The sequence below is a fragment of the Diadema setosum genome, chromosome 5, assembly GCF_964275005.1.
Source record: "Diadema setosum chromosome 5, eeDiaSeto1, whole genome shotgun sequence".
In the NCBI taxonomy this organism is placed as follows: Eukaryota; Metazoa; Echinodermata; class Echinoidea; order Diadematoida; family Diadematidae; genus Diadema; species Diadema setosum.
The window spans coordinates 18,603,723-18,624,306 of NC_092689.1; the positions used below are offsets into that span (position 1 = coordinate 18,603,723).

The window sequence follows — 20,584 nt, forward strand, 5'->3', positions numbered from 1 at the left end:
CGAGCGTATGTGTATATTATATGCATGCCAATGTATGCTATATATACTATATATAAATACATTACTTTATGTATACATCCATGTAATATTTGACTTTTGTGACTCCAAAAAAGCATGTAAAGACGCCTATCAAGCATCAGTCAAGCATCAATTACAAATGGAGAAAAACATGAAAAAATAAGCTCATAATAATCATAACCAAATATCGAAGCATCTGTTTACTGCAATGGTGAGAATATGATAAATTTGCGGATAATCAAGACATCATATCTAACATAAAAGGTAAGTGGTCAATGCGAAAGTAATAAAATCTTAACATTACCTTTTGTAAATAATGGAAAATATGCATATAATATAGGTCTAGTCTCAGATTCTTAGAGATTCATTTCTTCACTTCTTGTAGAAAGAGAAACTGCTTAACCATCCAAGGTCCTTGTTGAGTCCTGTTTCAAAAGACCTGGTTTGGATGATGAATTTCATTTCAGCCAATTTTCTGGCTTCTCTGTCTTTGAAATTAGTGCCGATGATACAGAATTGCAGATCCCGAATTGAGTGGTTGCCTGAGTTGAAATGTTCGGCAACTGGTAGTGATGACTTGTGCTGAATTGAATTTCTGTGATTGTTGAAACGAAGTCTGAACTTAGTACCTGTTTCCCCGATATACTTCGCGTTAGGGCATTTTGAGCATGAGATGCAGTAAACCACATTTGGGGTGTCACATGTGGCGTGAGGGGTAGAGACAGAGAAGCCAGGAGTTAGATCTACTTTTTCAGAGGTGAGCATATGGGCACAGATTTGGCAACGGCTTTTGCCACATGGGCGGTTAGCTTTCTGTTTTTGTCTCTTTGAGATTGAGCTCTTTACCAATAATTCTCGTAGGTTTTTCGGTTGTTTTTGAGCGTTGATGGGGGGATTCGAGAACGTGGCAGGGAGAGATTTGTCAAGAGATAGGTATTTCCACTCCTTGTTGATTTCGTTAATCAACGCTTTTGTGGAGGGATGATACGTGGTTACAAGAGGTAGCCTGTCAGATGGTTTAGCAGTTTCGCTTTTACTCTTGAGTTACTCAAGAGTAAAAGCGAAACCATCTGACAGGCTACCTCTTGTAACCACGTATCATCCCTCCACAAAAGCGTTGATTAACGAAATCAACAAGGAGTGGAAATACCTATCTCTTGACAAATCTCTCCCTGCCACGTTCTCGAATCCCCCCATCAACGCTCTAAAACAACCGAAAAACCTACGAGAATTATTGGTAAAGAGCTCAATCTCAAAGAGACAAAAACAGAAAGCTAACCGCCCATGTGGCAAAAGCCGTTGCCAAATCTGTGCCCATATGCTCACCTCTGAAAAAGTAGATCTAACTCCTGGCTTCTCTGTCTCTACCCCTCACGCCACATGTGACACCCCAAATGTGGTTTACTGCATCTCATGCTCAAAATGCCCTAACGCGAAGTATATCGGGGAAACAGGTACTAAGTTCAGACTTCGTTTCAACAATCACAGAAATTCAATTCAGCACAAGTCATCACTACCAGTTGCCGAACATTTCAACTCAGGCAACCACTCAATTCGGGATCTGCAATTCTGTATCATCGGCACTAATTTCAAAGACAGAGAAGCCAGAAAATTGGCTGAAATGAAATTCATCATCCAAACCAGGTCTTTTGAAACAGGACTCAACAAGGACCTTGGATGGTTAAGCAGTTTCTCTTTCTACAAGAAGTGAAGAAATGAATCTCTAAGAATCTGAGACTAGACCTATATTATATGCATATTTTCCATTATTTACAAAAGGTAATGTTAAGATTTTATTACTTTCGCATTGACCACTTACCTTTTATGTTAGATATGATGTCTTGATTATCCGCAAATTTATCATATTCTCACCATTGCAGTAAACAGATGCTTCGATATTTGGTTATGATTATTATGAGCTTATTTTTTCATGTTTTTCTCCATTTGTAATTGATGCTTGACTGATGCTTGATAGGCGTCTTTACATGCTTTTTTGGAGTCACAAAAGTCAAATATTACATGGATGTATACATAAAGTAATGTATTTATATATAGTATATATAGCATACATTGGCATGCATATAATATACACATACGCTCGGAACTGTTGAGTTAGATTTTAATTGAGTTAATGTTGAGATTTCATTATATTTGTACTGAACACTATTTTTTTGATATGATGTCTTGATTATCCGTATAATATATATATATATATATATATATATATATATATATATATATATATATATATATACTCCTAGATGGGTCATTTGGAAGACATTGCCGTTTGTTTTATATGCAAATTTATTATATACATGTTCAATGGCAGTTTACGCAATGGAGACACGAAAATTGTCTCCTTAATGACCAGTTGTCTCCCTAATGAAGACACTTCCCCCAATATGTCTCCCTAAGGTGCCAACTAGGGATATATATATATATATATATATATATATATATACATTTGTTATTTTTACAGTAAACAGATGCTCTAATAACTAGTTGTATTATTAGCTCATTCCTTTTAATTTCTTCTCCATTTGTAATCAATGCTTTATATGCGTCTTTTCTTCGAAGTTTATCTACGAAAAAAATAGAGTCGCTAAAGTCTATTATTACAAGGACGTATATAAAGCTATGTATTTTTATAAAGAGTATATATAGCATAGTATGATTCAAACAAGCACTTGAAACTTTTGTTGAGTCTGAGTTCAGTATTCATTGAGATTTCACTTTCTACCATACCCCCATACGTATCAGCGCTCTCCTTGACAACGCAGCTCCAGGGCAACGCACTACGCGCATGACGCGCATAGCATTGTTGTTATGATTCATGTTTATCATTGTCCATCATTGTCTTTGCACTGACGAAGGTCTGAGGCAGACCGAAAATTTTGTAATAAAATTTTTGTGTAATCGTTGGATCCATGGCGTACTTGAGACTCTTTCTTCTAATAATTACAACATTCGAAGTCCAACACGTGGAAAATTCCAAGATGAACATATATATATATATATATATATATATATACATACATATATATATATATATATATATATATATATATATATATATATATATATATATAGGGAAGGGGGCTCATGAGATGATGCGAAGCAAATTATATACATTGTATTGTCATGAAATACGGTCTTTCCATAAAAGTATTCTGAGACCTCCTCATTATTCGTCAATACTTTCTTCACTTATAAATTCTAGGAAGCCTAATTATTCTCTAATCCCTGTCTATTATGAGTCGGTATTGTGATCAATATGGCTTTTTTCATGCTTGTTAATTAGCTTGGTCTACTTTTTTTTTCAAACCATCAACTCTCCCAGTCTTCTCTTGAAATATTTGCTTTACGATTTTCGCCTTTCCCTCACAATCTGTTTGAGTTACCAAACAGGCAAAACGGCAATGCTCGGAACGAGTTTTTCTGTCGATATTGATAAGCATTCTTTGATTTTGTTTATTAATTTCCATATGTTTAAAATAGATTAAAAACGAACACTCTTTAAAAAAGTACTAATAATTCACTCTGTAAAATTGTACGTTTCATTTAATAGTATGTGGACTTTTTATAGCGCATTAAATGACACCCCGAACTCTCCACAATTGCATTGTGCGTAGATGTTCCAAAAAGTTCCGTTGAAGAGGTGAATCGAGGTTTGTTGAAACTAGTGTAAGTATTTTCAATATTTCTTTTTTTTTTTTTTTCAATGTAGGTTTTTTATTGTCCAAGAATTTTTATTGACGAATTTGTCCGGTAACTAATGTCTCACACCTGTAAATAAAAACTGGACCAGCCCGAACGTCACCCCCCCCCCTTTTTTTTGTACCAAAGACATCGAAATAAACAATGGAAACATACAAATAGAGAATAACCCATTATATATCAAAGCCTATTAAAAAACAACAACCTAAGTAAGTGTTGTGGTTATGAGAATGAATTCCACTACGTCGTGTACCTCATTTGGAAACTTCACCTGCCTTCTTTAATTCTTCTTCTTCTTCCTATTTTTTTTTTTTTTTTTTTGGGGGGGGGGGGGGCTGGGCTACCTATGTTTAGGGGTATAGATTTGAAAAAAAAAAGACATGACAATTTTCAGTGGTAAAAAACTAGTCTTTCTTTCAAGGGGAATTCCGGATCAATCAGATTAAAAAAAAAAGAATGAGACCTCGAAAGCCTAACAGCAAAACTTTGATTAAAATGGGATTAGAAGTAAGGAAGTTGCACATTAAAAATTTTTGAACATTCTCTCTTTTTATCAAAAAAGGTTTTGAATAAAACTAATTGTGATGAATAATTGATATGTAAATGAGTGCGCAGATGATGTCTAAAGTAATAGCGAAAATTTAATTCTCCTGATATAAAAGACAGTGTAAAACATTATGTTATTCCTATAGCTGAATGTTCAAAATGATGATTAGTCAGATGTCGGATTTGAGACTATTATAGAGCATGATAATTCTGTAAACAAATACTCCATAAATTTAAAAAAAGAATGATTTTCAAGGTCTTATCTTGTGTACAAACGATATTGCAAGTTGCGACGCCATGAAATCATGAACTCACCATTCTGCATATACTATTGACTGTTAAAGAACAACTGTTTCTTAAAAATGAGCGATACTTCACAATAACTTTCTTTGTTACATAACAAGGAATATTCATGAAGTCATGATTAAAAACATCCCATATTTTCTTATCATTTTCTTTCCCTTTCAAGGTTTATTCTCAGATATAATCACAAATTAAAAAGAATAAGGTTAACTCATTTCGCGAAGAAACTTTTCATAATAAATTTTTATTTTAACGCGTGTTTCTATGGAGATTATTTACAGCCAATACAGGTGAACAGAGAACCCTTCATTTCAAGAAAATTAACATTTGGTAGACTGCAACAGAAAGCAGAATCACAGACGCTGCCATCAACGTTGATAAGCTAAAGTCTCTTTGTTTTCGCTGAACCGCCTACCGGTGATGTTCAGGGCGAGTGCGAGTACTAGATAGAGTGACTCTCTGACTGCTAATAATGTCATCAGCGAAATTGTCATTGCACGGCAGACAACAATCACAGACAGTAGTCAGGATGAGGGACGTTTCAGAGTATTTGAGTGAGCAGAAACGGAGCAATCCAGACGTTGCGGAGATCTGGAATGACATCGAAGAACTTTATAATAAGAAGTGAGTGTGTTATTTATACAACTGTGATGACTTGAACCTAAAATGAATGACGAGTTACTCTTCAGTGCCGCTGCTACTCTGCCGTGAGTCAGCTGGTTACATCGTATGCTAATATGGGCGATGTTATGATCCATTTAGCGGCAGGATTTTCCGGTCACGCGGTATTCACCTCTAACGTTACCTGGTCTGCTGTGTCCACCTGTCCTGTCTTGTTTTCCGGGCCTCTGGAAGGACAATAGTCTTGTTAATACCCTCCCATTTTCAGCACGCTCCCACTGTAGCCTATGTCGAACTTGAATACCTTGACGTCCTTGTCTTCTTCATTGCAGTAAACTATAAAGTCCTAACGTCAACGTGAACGTTAAACAAGTTACTGTTACATGTAACATTAACGTTAGATCTATTGTTAGAGTAAAATATCCCGTTTGCGGCAGTTTAAGCATTGTTAAGAGTTTTTCCAACTTGTAAACAAATCAGGCAAATTATTTTCAACCATTTCATATATCATAGACAAGATAATTCATTAACGCAATTGTTTTCATGAAAGAAATTTACCTTTGACCAACGCAGTTTTCATGATTTACCAGGGCAAAACCCGGCACAATTTTCGCCAATAAGGGCGATGTGCGACGTAGTATTTCTGCTTGCGGCACGATGTACAATCCCTATGCAATACGCGCGTGCTCCGCGATCTTTAGCTGAACGCCTTCACATGTCTCGCAAACATTGCGTAAGCGCCAATTCCCATTGCGAAAGCACGTGAAAATAGCGTGCGCACATGCATTGGCCGCAAACAAGATCGCACTTCTGGCGGTGTTGTTGATGTCTTTCTCGTGTTTTTCCCATTTTTTTCGATGGTAACATCCACTTTCTGAAAAAAATGGCGGCCCACATCGGCTCGCGAAAATTCTATTTTACGTGAGGATATGTTTTCAAAATCCATGAACATTGAGAAAACGAAAAAAAATCGAGTTTCTTGGACCATTGTTTCTTAACTGTTATGTTAAGAAGTACCGAAAATTTCATTTTGGATGCGATATGTTGTCATTTAGGTGAGAAAATTTCACTTTCGTCAGAGATCGTGCCCATTTTATCGGTTGGTTTTTGTTGATTGCTAGTGTGTTAGTATATGTGTAGTGTGCATGTAACAGTGCAATGCTGTGTTTAGCTGTATATTACCGTGTATGTTGTACCTGCCGCGAACGGCTGCACGGCCGCTTACTGACGCAGTTACTCTATATAGAAAAATGATAAAAGACTTCTCTGGACAGATGGATTTTTCTGTCTAAAACTCACCCTATAAAATTTGTCAAATAACTCTAACTAGTACGAGATCGAGAGTTTCATTCTACGTTTGTAGACACTCTAATGTAACATTGGTTATTCAGTAGGACCTAGGCCTAGCCAGGCCTAACCTATTATAGAACCTTCTAATTGCATCTTAGTCTTCAAAGTAAAATTTACTAGAAAAGAAGTTGCAGAAAATCTTGATTGCCTGAAATGCTGCTCTGTACACAAGCAATCGGCACAGCACAGTATGAATACGTATCCTTCATTCTGAGTGTAGCGATGACAGCAGCTTTTTCTATGGTGTCTCAAGTGAAAAGCTAAAATTTGTTTTTTCCTTGTTTTCCCTCAGCCAAGTCATGTGGTAGTGGAACATGTTTGTAGCTTCTATACAAAGCGTTTGATCCTGGTGTTTGTGTAGCCCCTTACATGTAGGTCTTTCCTTTCTCTTCTAAAATTTGTCTTCTTTCATTTTCAAGTATTCCTAACTTTCCCTTTCCTTCCTATAACAAGTGTACTTCCTTTGTGGATTTCTTGTTATCTACCCTCTGCAATTTCCTATTTGATTTTACTGTTTGCATTTAATTGTTCTTTGTTTCCTTCTTGGGTTATCTTTCCTTTCATCTACCTTTCAGAGTTTCCTTTCTTTCCTCTCCAATATCTTTTTCTTATATTTCAGTCTGATGTATCTCTTTTCTTTATTTCCTTTTCAACCGAGGCCCTACCACTTTCTTTCCTTTGTATTCATCTTTGCTTTCATCCAAATTTGATTCATCATGATGCATTATTTGCTTTCCACTTTTCTTTTCAAACATATTCATCTGTCCCTTGCTTTCCTTTATAATGCAAGTTTTTCTTCTTTCTTGCCTTTCATGATCTTTTTTTTTTTTTTAATTTTAAGTGTACTTTCTATTTTGTAAACCTTTTGTTTCACTTTTCCTGGTTTACTGTTTTAGTATCTTTTCATTCATTTTCTTCCCCCCGTTTCCCATTCTTTCTCTTTATATTCTTTCACCCTTGTCTTGTAACCACATTTTTCACAATCTTCTTTCATTCACACACTCACACACACCCTCACACAAACACCCACACACACACACACACACACACACACACACACATAGACATACAACACAAACAACAACCCCAAACCTAAATCACTTGCTACCGCAAAACTTGGTACAAGCTGAGGGAGAGGTGGAAAAAGCAGGTTTATCTTTTTAAAGATACCATAGAAGGACTTGCTAAGATCGCTACATTCAGATCAATTACTGTGTGCTGTGCTCACTGCCATGCCATGAACATGTTTTGTACAGTATGCATGCTGCGCCGTCTGCTCCTGTGCAATGCTGTTATCACACAGTGAACCAACTGCGATCGACGTAATATTCCAACAAGTGTAAAAGCATCAAAACAGAAAAAAATTCCATTTCTACTGGACCTGGGTCTCACTATGCAAATATTTATATAATATTGGATGGCCTTGAGGTTAATACAAGGAAATATTGGACGAGCTATGCACAAATATTGGACGAGTCGAAGACGAGTCCAATATTTTGCTTAGCGAGTTCAATATTTCCTTGTATTAACCGAAAATAGGACATCCATTATTATCATTATTATCCAACAGAGGATTTTAGCAAAGAATATTTTCACTTACCCTATCTCCTTTCTGTCTCCGAGTGCTGTAGCCTGTATGGTCTCCTACTTGATCCTGACATGGAGTATGGTACACTCTTCAGTAACACAAAGAACTCTAAGTCTGAAAAAATGTCAATTCGAACACCAGTCTATTTACAAAATAAACAGACTTCCATCTCTATTGGAAGTTATTGTAGTTGATGGTTATGTTGCTGCAGTTATTAAAGACCAGGGGATGCATTTCCATACTTGTGGTTGTATTGCGAGAAGCACTGGCCATGTTGATATCGTAAATTCGCTCCGGTTGAGGACCAATTATGTCATCAATCAATGCAACCTGGGAGTCAGAGAGAATAGGACTCTCTTCTTGGTCCTACTCATTGTACTCATGTAGATCTAGGCCTACCTCACTTCCACCTGCTCTTGTTTGTTTGGGTCCTGGGCCTTGACGTGATGGTTGGTCTTCATGTACTTCTGGATCATCACACACGTCTGGAGATACACTGGTCTTATCCCGCGAGTGAGTGATTGATGAAATTAATGCATCAGACAATTCTCTCTTACGCTTGCCGGTAAGTAGTCCAGTGTAGCTTCCGAGGCTAGCCTCATTGTGATGCCCAGAAATGCTGCAGATATCGTGGGCACTGAATCCCGTGCGATCGAGAATTGTGATAGCAGTGGCACGAATACAGTGGTTGGTGTAGATTCGTGACAATTCAGCTTTCTTGCTAATAGTAGACATCATTTCGCCCAATGTTCTCTGGCCCACTGCCATGTTTTTGTACCAGGAATTTGTCTTTGCCTTTGGTGCTTCTGAAGTGATAGGTGTCTGGAAAAGGGCATTGCATTTCGGGTTCAGTTTCGAGATGTACTTTTCATAGGAAGATACTGGACACCCAGGCTTTCCCGATGAGTACATACGTCCTGCATCTACTCTACTATCTGGGTTGTCTTCTCTTGTTTTCTTTGTTAATTCGTCTTTACTTTGATAAACGTACTTTCTTCCGTTGCTGTCCTGATCTATCTTAAAATGATCTGGAGTTAGTTCACGAAGATTTTCACGACCTCGACGACAGATGAATAGCATCAGTTCGAAGAAAACTTTGTATTGGAGACCTTGAGGAGTATCCTCATCAAATACCCCTGATTTGTAGAGCTGATCTATGTCCTCCTGTGAAATAGGACTCTTATGAGTTGTGTCTCCCTTTCCGAGTGTCTTCAACTGGACGAGGGCAGCTTGAAAAGCAATATTTGCCTCACTGAATTCGACGTCTTTAGTTATGTCTATAATTTTCACTTCTTTGCCATCAGGTCTTTTTAAGTGTCTGTTCAAACCTTGCCTGATTGCCAGAAGGCTAGCCCTTTTGTAGTGATCTCCGTCTACCTTTCTGACTTCTAGATAGAACTTTCGGAGAATATTTGCAAGATCGGGTTTGTCAAGCTGTTCGAAATCGGTATCTAAGTTTTTCTCACGCAGATATTCTTTGAATACACTCACCGAGATCTTGGTGGCTTTGTGCGTATTCTCACTGTCCTTTTTATTTAGAAGTTTTTCATAATCCTCTGCATCCAGATCTGCAAATCTCCGACTAGCTGTAGATCTATCCATGGTAGCCGTCATAATATGTTATGTTAGGTCGAGCTAGCTAATTTAGACCAGAATGTAGGACGCTTGTATCCGAGATCTACCGTAGATCGTGAAAGATCGAATGAACACAACGTGCATAACATGCATGCAAACGCAAGCGGCGGCCGGCTACTATACTAACTACGTACAATGTATAAATTTGTGTATCGCGTATCGCGCGCGGGCTATCTAGCAGTAGCGCTGAGCTGATCAATCGTCGCCTGCACAAAAAATGCAACTTGTTTTCATCAAACCTACATTTAATTTCCTGTCATGAAAGTGATATTTAAAAAAAGTGTATGAAAAACAATTTTAACTAATTGATATATGAAATATGTTGGTATTAACATAGAAATTTAGAAAAAACGACATTTTAGTTAATTCGTGATTGACCAATCACAGACGTTTTTACTTGATATTTCGGGTCATCTCGTATGTCTCAACCAATCACAGTGCAGTTTATAAAAACTTTGGGGGAATCCCCCTCTTGCCCTCCAATATTTTAAATATTGGTCGCCTCGGCAAAAGATATTGGTCGAGTTCAACAAACTTTCTAGTGGGTCGGAGGTTATGAGGTGTGTCGACAAAATAACACTTGTATTTGGGCTCCAAAAATCCTCTGTATGGATAATAATGGTGGTTGTTGGATATTCAGAGTGAGTTTGTGCATGTTTAGAGAGGCTCATGAGGCCCTCGGCCTGGGATGCTCGTGAGATCTCCTCTTCATTTCTCATCCATTTCACATGTGCCATATAAATTGTCTCAAGTTCACATGGTGATTTTTTTGTACATACATGTGCACTCTCTGTGATGAAAAGAGAAAAATATTTCTGTCTGTTTGCTTTGACGAAAATTGAGTTTTAATCAACTGATGTGCAGTGACCCACTGAAGCAGGGGCGCCTGCGGCTTTGCTCAATGCAGGGCTGCAGCACCTATCAGCCTTATCCGACTCAGAAATTTTCAGTGCTTTGTTCACTCCATTCCCACTCTTTTTCTTGTTGCTTTTTAGTCTTGTCACAATGTTCGTCTGCTTTTAACCCATTGAGGACGGTTTGATTTTGCTACAACACGCATTTCCCATAGATGCTTGACCGAGTATACTCGGGACTCTTCCTCAATGGGTTAACTGTGGCAGACAACACATACTGTACTTGTGTGTAGCTATAGCTAGCTGTAGCTATCTTCCAACCAACATATCTGTCAGACTGTCAGTTGGATGATCACCTGGATGTTACTTCGAAAATATTTCAGTGGAATTGTTTTGGTACCCAGTACTTTGTGGTCCATTGTCATTGTTACTTATCACTATTATTTTACTCAAAAAGGGTGCCATGTGCAATCTCAGATTGAAGGAGATTTAGTGCATGCACTACTTGTATATCATCTCGCCTCATTCATTGCAGTCTCTGCTCTATTTCTGATATTGATGCAGGTTATGGCATCAACTCACTCTAAAATTGTTGGACTTCGTCAAGCAGCCTATCTTTGCACAAGGAGATGGACTTATCAAGGTATGGCAACCAACATTATACTTTGCACAAAAAAAAAAAAGAAGAGAGGAAGATAATTATAATAGGGGTATTCTTAATGTTCCCTTCTTCTGTCTTACATTTCACGAAGCCTTTGTATGGCAATCCTGGTGAAGTATGTGTACTAGCTAATGAAAAACAAATTGTGTGTTGTCTAATGCTAACAAAGATAAGGTGTGTATATTATTTGAAAGTTTCTATGCACCTGTGTCAGTGCTGGGAGTATCAGACTGTCAGCATTACATGCAAACATTTTCACATCCAAGCTTAGTGCGAATTTAAATGGCTGTCAGACAAAATAATTCACACAGAATCTCGTAACGGAGATTCCGAGATAAAATGTAATTAATGTATACCATTTTTCCCCTCATACAGTTGTATGAAAACTTCCTGTGCGACTTTGAGCATAGGATCAACCCCCTATCGCTGGCCGAGCTTGCAGCTGTCATTGTGCGACAGGTCCCAGGTAAGGGAGTTCAAGAACCATATGAAGAGTTTGATTGCAAAACAAGTTAACTCCCATTTTTGTTAATTTGAGGTATTTGCATAAATTTAGAGTTTCTAAAAAACAGAGAATATTATAAGAAAGTGAGGGATATGTTTAATCATAAGTTCTAGAATTTTCCTTGTTATGTAACAAGTGAGTTATTACTGGAATAGGTTTATTTTGCTCTAGTTCATGATAGACTTGCTTTAACAAGTTTAAAAATGATGCTTAAATTGTTTAAAAATGGTGCTTAACTTTTTTTTTTTTTGCAATCAAACTCTTTATATAATTTTATTATGCACTGTAGCAGATCATCAGATAAGAGCTCCTTGCCAGCACTTCCCTAAACTGGAGAATTTCAGTGGCAGAGTTTCTTTTGCACCAAAGAATCATATGTGACTTTGTGATCAATGTCACAGTGAAATTAAACATAAATGTTGATAGAATTTCACATTACCTGTTTCATGCAGTCACAGGTAAGGAAGCAATCACTTGACATAGGTGGCAATTTTGCCATTTTGTCTCTTCCATGAACTGTGACTAATATGCCCCATTACTGACAGCCTATCAAAAGTGGTGATAGATGATGTCTGTAATACATGTATCTTGGTGTTGATTTCATCTACAGAGGAGGTATACTTACAAATGTGTTTCACATATTTTGTTGTTCTTAATTTGGATGAACAGTAGCAATGTATTCAGAAGAAAAGTGCACAGAATTTAAAATCTACTTGAATGTTTATGTGCTTTATACATGGTGTGAGACAAACAGTACCGGTTATAGAATGCGCTAAAGTCTGCAGATTGTGGATGATTGTGTAGAATGCTACAGAGAAAAGTTGTATTTTCAAATATGCCCCCCTTTTTTTTTTGCAGTAACTGCAGTCTACTCTGCATTAGTAGATAGAGCATAGGTTGAATGATTGGCCATGTCAATGAGAATTTTAAAGTCTTAATTTACCTTCATTGCCTTATGTGTCTTATTCTCTGTCTATGCGGAAATTGAATATCACCCAAGTTGATGCATTTTCATCAGTCCTGCATACGCAGAGTTGACTGTTTATGGATTGATGGCAGGTTGTTTGATGTTATGAAATGTTCTTTTGCATTGCTCAATTCTGTGCAGATTACAATGAAGCATTGGCTTTCATGGATAAGATGGAGGAGAAGGTTAAATCCGATGACCAAGCAGTCATCCTTTGCACTACAGTCAACGGGATGATGAAGCTGAAGGTTAATGACCTTGAAGGCACCAAGGTGTGTGAAAATAGTGAATCCTCTTACTTTCTAAAATACCCTGAATCAATGAATACATGTACGGAGTGAACATGGCAAAAAAAAAAAAAAAGGGTCACATTCTCTACTTAAATGCTTCAATGCTTCATTATGAAGGGCTAAATAGACAGATTAGCTGACATTGGGCCAGATGCATAAACGCTAGCAATTGCTTGTGCTAGCCTTTTACTCGAATCCGTATGCATAAAAACAAGCAATTGCTTGCGAGCAGAAGCTCTTGCTAGCAAGTACAAGCAATTGCTTGCTGTCCACAAGCAATTGCTCAGAGACGAAGCATTTGCTTAAAAACGTATGCATAAAACATACCTTTTGCTAGTTCTTGCTAGCAATTGCTTACGATTTTCCAAGCTCTGTAAAATGAGCTTGAGCTTTTGCTTATCTGGGACGTTCCCTTTTAAGTATCATTTTTATATTCATGGAAGAAAGATGACAATTGTGAAGGAGTGGTATAAATCTACAAGAAATTACTCTTAAGTAGAGTAAGAAATTTTTCATTTCAACAACGGGAATGTCCAGTGGTTAGCACGCAAAATTTGATGAAAAACAGGTAGGATGTCTCACTTCGGTGGAGAGCAAGGAGACGTCTCTCCACGTGCGATCTGGCAGATGCGGGCTATTGTAAGCAGTGATGGGAATCAGCCAGTAATACGAGTGTGTGTATAGTTGTGTGTGTGTTCGTCTGTGTGTGCATTTATGAGTGTCATTACTCTCTTCTGCTATGTCAGGAAATGTTTCTGCACACACATGCCCTTTCAAATGCATGCTGCCACACTCGCCTTTGTTCTTGTATTCGCACAGGCGTGACGTCCCTTTTGTTGAAAACGCAAGCAATTGCTTGTGCGGGACAAGCAAAAGGTACATCCTGCATAAGCACTAGCAAAAGGTTATGCATATGGATTTAAGCAATTGCTTGAGCTAGACCTTTTGCTAGACAAACTTGTGCTTTTGCTTGAAGCAATTGCTTACAAGCAATTGCTTGTTTTATGCATTCGACCCTTTGTCTACAGCTATGCACATTTTCAGCCCGAGGCCCATTTTGGCTCCTACTAATTATTTCAAGGCCCATATTTGGATCAGATTTGAATCGTTTTTATTATTGTTATTATTATTTATTTTTTATCAACATCGCGGCTGACCTGTTAGAGCTTTGTGGCCCACCTGCCAGTAAAGAAGCAGGGGTCATACGCCTGTTCCTCTTGAAATGTGCTTGAAACCAAGGTGTGTTTGCTACATGTACATGATGAATATTTTACTTTTAGTAGAAACGCCTTTGCTTCTGTATGAAGAAAATCTGCAGTTTGTGGGAATCTACTATCCTTTGTATCACATCCCTGAATTAGAGAGCATAATCATTTTGGCAAAGATATCAATGAATTCTATCAATTAATCTAGAACAAAAGTCTGTTCATGTCCTGTGTAAATTGTTAGCTGAAATGAGTCATATTTCATGTGGCATTTTATGTATTTTTGCTCCAAATAATTCTACTTTTTTTTTCCCAGGCCAAAGTTGAAGAGGCACAGAAAATCCTTGACAACTATGACGGGGTGACGTCTGTCCATTCCAGGTTCTATGACCTTTCCAGCAACTACTACAAAGTCACAGGAAACCATGCCTCCTACTATAGGGATGCCTTGAGATATCTTGGCTGCCTTGACATCAAAGACATACCAGGTACATACTGACTTACAACTTGGGGGCCCCGTGTTTATTGCACCTGTGGGGTGTGTCCTCTATGAGTAGTTTTTGTCTTGAGCTGTTAGTCCAGTGCTCTGTAGTGTAAACATATGCTAGAAGTTTCAAACAGCAGGGGATCCTGTTGTATGTCTTTTGGACTGACTCTATTGTCATTTTGGGCACTTACATGTAGGCTCTCTGGCACCTGCATGAGTGTCTGTGTGGCCATGTCAGCACTCGGTGTTTTAAAGGGGGATTCCAAACCTGTTGGAAGTTAGTCTGAAAAGAAAGAATTAAATCTTCCAAGCACAACAATGAAAATTTGATCAAAATTGGATGAAAATTAAGGAAATGATGTTGTGAAGTTTTGCTAATTTTCACAAAGCATTTCTCGCACAGTCGATATAAATATACAAAAAGTGACTTGGATGATTTCATCCCCTCATAACCTGTTATACAGTTTGTACCTGAAATGTTGAAATTTCCACTTTTTCGTTCAAATGTAATTACCAATATGCCCCAGTCTCAAATCTTGATTATATCTGACTGATCATTAAGTACTTTGAAGTTCTTCAGCCAGGAAGAACAATGTGTTTTACACTTTGATAGCAGAGAATTTAAGTTTTCTTAATTTTTTTTTTTTTTTTTTTTTAAACACAGTAAATGGAATATTGTGAGGTGAAGACATTCATTTACATATTCATATCATCTTTTCAAGAAATGATATTTTCGAAATTTCATAAATTACTTCTAATCCAGTTTTGTCGAAATTTTCACTGTTGTGCTTGTCATATTTTACTCTTTCCATTTCAGACTAACTTTTAACTGATCTGTTATTCCCCTGTGATGAAACAGACATGTTTTCAATTATGAAAAGATTTCCTCAAATCTGCAAAAAAAAAAAAAAAAAATGCTGTTTACATATATTGCTGTGCACTTCATGACATGAAAGATGTAATTGCTGAAATGGTTTGTACTAATATTATTTGTATCAGATGCAGAAAAGAGAGAAAGAGCCTTCAACCTAGGTCTTGCAGCCCTTCTCGGTGATGGTGTCTACAACTTTGGTGAACTGGTGAGTAGACCATTATTTTTTGTTTCAACTCCCTAATGGGCAAGAAGATTTCCTAGAATTGGTTATGTGTTGTGTATATACACTGGTCATGCACTCAATGATTGTGAAATGTCCAAAGAAAAGTATCAATCGCATCAGCAAACAGTGATGTAATTTCTTCCTTTTTCCTTTTGTTTTCTTGCTTTGCGGGCATTTCTGTTACAGTAAAAGTTTTGTGAGGTGAACATAAACTTTGGTTGATGTGTGGTCACAATGACTGGTGTTGGATAATGGGATACTTTAATCTTGGCGTGATTTTTTTCCTCTCTGCGACATCTTGGAGTAGGATTCTTTTGACTGTGTCTAAAACATGCAGAGAACTTGTCATGTGGCTTCACATATTGTGTTATTACAAGCTTACTTCGCAGTCTCTACTGTCTATATGGTGCTGTTGTGTTGTACATGGTGTATTCAGTTTTTCAATGCCATGGGTGTCACTAGGATAAGAAAGTGTAAGTTATTCAGAATTGAACTGGGATGTATTCATATCGTGATGATGTCTCTTCTTACCAGCTTGCTCATCCTGTTCTGGCTTCGCTCCGCTCTACTGACAAGTCATGGCTAGTGGACCTCCTTTTTGCATTCAACAGTGGCAATCTGGACCAGTTTGAGTCATTGGCGCAGGTCTGGAAACAACAGGTGGGTTTGATATAGCTTGTACATCACATTTAAATTTACTTTGTGCCATATATTTGATCCAGACTGTATGGTCCATGTACTGGAGGTAACCAAAATGACTGAATTATTATTATTATGCTACATATTTAGCAAGGTTTTATTTTCACAAATTATGCAAGTCAGGTGCTATTCGCGATTCTAACAATACATGAATGTCGTAACTCTGATCCCAACATGAATGTGATGTGCACGTTTATTTCTCCCTTCATTTCTGTACTCTGCAATTGCAAATTTAACCACGCACGAAATTGTCTGGGACCCCCAGTTCCCCCAAAATTTGACTTACTAAATACAGTGTACTCTTGATATGACGAAGTCCTCCGGACTGGCATTTTTCTTTGTCTTTATAACCAAACATCGTAGTGTAGAAAGGATGACAATTTTGGAACCTGAATTTTCATTTTGTTGAAACAAGAATTTTGCTATAACCATGTTTGTTGTAACAAGCGTGCACTGTATGTGGCGTACGCAGCATGTATTTGAAAGTAGCATACTAGTACTTTGATGAGTAAACAATTAATTGTTACATTTTTGCAGAAGATTGATCTGATGGGTAGTATGTTGTTTTAATCCTGCATTTTACGTAAAATGTGCATCACCAACCTTGACCCTTCCCTCCCTCTCCAGCCTGACCTAGCCACAAGTGAGCTGCCCCTGAGGCAGAAAATCTCCCTCCTCTGCCTGATGGAGATGACTTTCACAAGGCCGGCAAACAATCGAAGCCTCACTTTTGCAGAGATCGCCCAGGCTGCCAAGTTGCCACTCAATGAGGTAAGATGTCCCCAAGGATTTGATGTGTAATAGAGAATAGAGCAACAGGAGCCTAGCTTATTCACACTTGCGGTGAAATACTGCATTATTTCGTGTGGTATTTCGAATGTGAACACCAATACTCTGCAAAATCAATCACAAAATACTGTGATATTTAGGATGGTAATTCAAACCTCTGGCGAAATACACATGCAAGCTTTGAGTGTGAATTGTGTCCCGAAATATCATCCACTGCACTTGGGAGTATATCTCAAGTGACCTGATGCACTTAATGTCTTCTCCCCGCAGTAGATATGTGTATGTGCAGTGCTTACCTTAGAGAGTTGTACTCTTGGGCCAGAAATACCACTGTACAGAGAGTTAATGAGAGATATTTTCCAATGTCTGAACAAGTGACGATTTTTTTCCTATCCTTCATTTTATCTTTGCATGTCCGGCCAGAAATACCATAGGATTTTGTGAATGAGACCAGTGCCAACTGAAGTATTGCATATCTATTACTGTAATATTTTTGCTAGTGAGAACAGTGACAGTGTATATTTCTAACTTTGGTATTCATGTAACACCACAATAATTCTAATGTGAATGCACCCACCATTAACACTGATGTTGCCAACCTGGGTAAACGGGGCGATGCTTTCATTTTTGTTATCCTTTTATTGGTAATACTGTTATCTTCGTAATCACATTTGTTGTTCTTCTTGTGATGATGATAGTGATGAAATTGTTTGTCATTATTTTCAGAGGCTTTTCAAAGACAAGACAAGGTGACAATGAGAGAGAAGGCAAACATAGTTTAACTTGAGCTATGTGTTTGGTGATTTCCTTGTTCTTAGGTTGAGATCTTGGTCATGAAGGCACTGTCCCTTGGACTGGTTAAAGGCTCAATAGACCAAGTGGAGAGCAAGGTACACATGACTTGGGTCCAACCCAGGGTCTTGGACTCCAAACAGGTAAGATGCCTTGTTCAAACAGGGTTATGTTCCTACCTGATACATTTAATCTTAGCCTTGTAACAAGTATGAAAGCAGCAGTTTTCAAATGCCACTCGTATTTGTGTCTAACCTCTCCTCTATTGTAAGTGTTCAACTGCTGGCTTTTTCTCTGTTCAGTATGTGGTTGTTACACGCAGAGGCTGATTTCTTGTTTTAAAGCAGCAGAAATCTATCAAATGCAATAGGAGATCCATCATAAGAAAGATGCTGGAAATAAAGTAGTGCTCAAAGCTTGACTGAACTCTGCATGACACCTTTTTGAAGTATTCTGCATGTAATATGTGCAGTGTACAGTTGTAAGTTTCAGCTACTGTGTACGCCATATATATCTCAGGGGTTTTTATTTTCCTAAATTTTGCTTGTTGGCTGCTGATTGCAAATATGAAAACATGCAAAATATGATCTCTGATCTGCACATAGAGTGACTTGCATGGACATTTCTCAGTTCATTACTGTACTCGACGCTCGTGAATTTAACCACTCGTGAAATTTTGGGAAGTCCGTAGTTGTGAAAAATTGGACTTGGTAAATATTTGGCATATACAATAATAAACGGATCTGAAAAAGATGAAATGAGAGGCACAGCTCAATGTATAGCACAGAAGCTAGTAAGTTCCAGGAGTGTCACTCTGGCGGTTATTCAGAGCTGCTGTACAATGACACAGTTGGTAATGCATGTTGACTTTTACTTTTTGTTACTCCCTATTCACAGATTGCCACCATGCAGACTCGTCTAGGAGAGTGGTGCGAGTACATCAAGAACACACAGCTCATGTTGGAAGACCGGGCACAGGACATCCTGGACAGGAATTGAGGCTGCCCAGGGGTGGTCTCACTCAGACCACCAAGAGATGGATAGTGAATTGTTCACTCCAGTGTCTGGTTTAGCTATGCTTTATTACACCTCGTCGGGCCGGAAGGGAATTTCGCACATTCTCACTCGTCCGAAGTCTCAACATGGATTCAACGACTAAACCTGGAACACTTTAGTGGATATTCGAATGCAAGTCATTCAGTTGTCATCATTCACATGAGTAACTGTGATGTTAGTAGGGCCATCAGATGGTAGTAAGTTGAAGGAGGGTTAGGTTGTGCATTTTACAGTAAAGGCATTACGTCCTTTCTGTTATTAGAGGGGAAAAGTCCAGGGCATAGGAATACATGTTTATTTATTTGAGGCTGTAAGCTTGCAGAGTCTTTTATGATCACATGCTTGATAAAATGATCCCTCCAGAATGGCACAGGTTTATGTACATTGTATTTGTAGGTTTATAATGACATGAATAGTATTAGATTTTGGATTGTGAACATGCTGTTCGTTTGTCATTCACAGTCTTTATTCATAATCCAAAGTTAACTTAGACACATCTAATCACCGGACTTACCTACAACCCTGTCTAGAACACATTTTTGTAGCTAACTGCTAGGTGTTTTTGAAGTTAGGACAGCTGACTTATCTGGGCTGTTACCAGAGTGGGCAGCAGATTATTATTATGATTTTTTTTTTTTTCTTTTGGTCAGAAGCAATGCTATCAGTGGGTGATCGTAATCTCTCTCAACAGCCGAGTCCTGTCACAGCCTGTGGGACTGATATAGTAGGTTTTTGACCGTTCTGCCAGAAAAAGGCCAATGCAGAAGGAAGAAATTGCTAGAGCCTGGGCATCTGAGTAGAAGTCTGTTGTATGTTAAACATGTATGTGACACAACTGGTCAGAGTTAAGTATGTGTATTCACCAAAGTACATTGTACTGACTGTTCATTTGGAAGTGATTCTAGCATTCTAATGAACATGATCACCCCAAAAATGCAAATTTCTCACATTCTTTTTTTTTTTTAACCTCTGGATATGCTAAAATCGTTCTTCTCATGGCCTACAATATGATATTGTTGTTGCAAGTCTCACAGGGATAGAAATGAACTTTTTTTTTTTTGGGGGGGGGGGGTGGCTGAAGATAAATGATGCATACTCATGATTCAAAAGAATTTATATGTTTCATATACAAAATTTCAATTTTAAGCAATTTTAATGGAGGTAAAAATTGCGAATGTGGGAAAAATCTGCCAACTAAACATGAAGCTGAACAGCTCGAAAAGTAGTTAGCTGTAAATCAGGGTCATGTGGTCTGGTTTCACATGTGAAAAGGACTGATTCCTAGTCAAGTCTACAACTACGTAACTTCCCAGGCCCTGAACACAGAACCATTCCTTTCTGTCTATTTGAGCCTTATGCAAATGTATTAGAAAAATTTAAAATCTTGAAATGCCCCCTCCCCCC

General features: G+C 38.0%; 1 protein-coding gene across 1 annotated transcript; it reads left to right on the top strand.

The window, feature by feature from the left end:
• Positions 1–1,500: 1,500 nt before the first annotated feature.
• LOC140228619 (26S proteasome non-ATPase regulatory subunit 13-like) lies at positions 1,501–20,584 on the top strand. The gene is made up of 11 exons (XM_072308865.1): positions 1,501–1,507; positions 5,110–5,208; positions 11,197–11,275; positions 11,669–11,759; positions 12,907–13,037; positions 14,577–14,748; positions 15,747–15,826; positions 16,379–16,504; positions 17,171–17,314; positions 18,151–18,267; positions 19,022–20,584. Exons 2-11 carry the CDS (start codon positions 5,114–5,116, stop codon positions 19,121–19,123), a joined length of 1,137 nt encoding a protein of 378 aa, XP_072164966.1. The 5' UTR covers positions 1,501–1,507; positions 5,110–5,113; the 3' UTR covers positions 19,124–20,584.

Coding starts and splice junctions, on each gene's coding strand:
- LOC140228619 (XM_072308865.1), top strand. CDS start 5,114: ATGAGGGACGTTTCAGAGTATTTGAGTGAGCAGAAACGGAGCAATCCA. Junction 5,209..11,196: donor GAAGAACTTTATAATAAGAA/GTGAGTGTGTTA, acceptor ATATTGATGCAG/GTTATGGCATCAACTCACTC. Junction 11,760..12,906: donor CATTGTGCGACAGGTCCCAG/GTAAGGGAGTTC, acceptor AATTCTGTGCAG/ATTACAATGAAGCATTGGCT.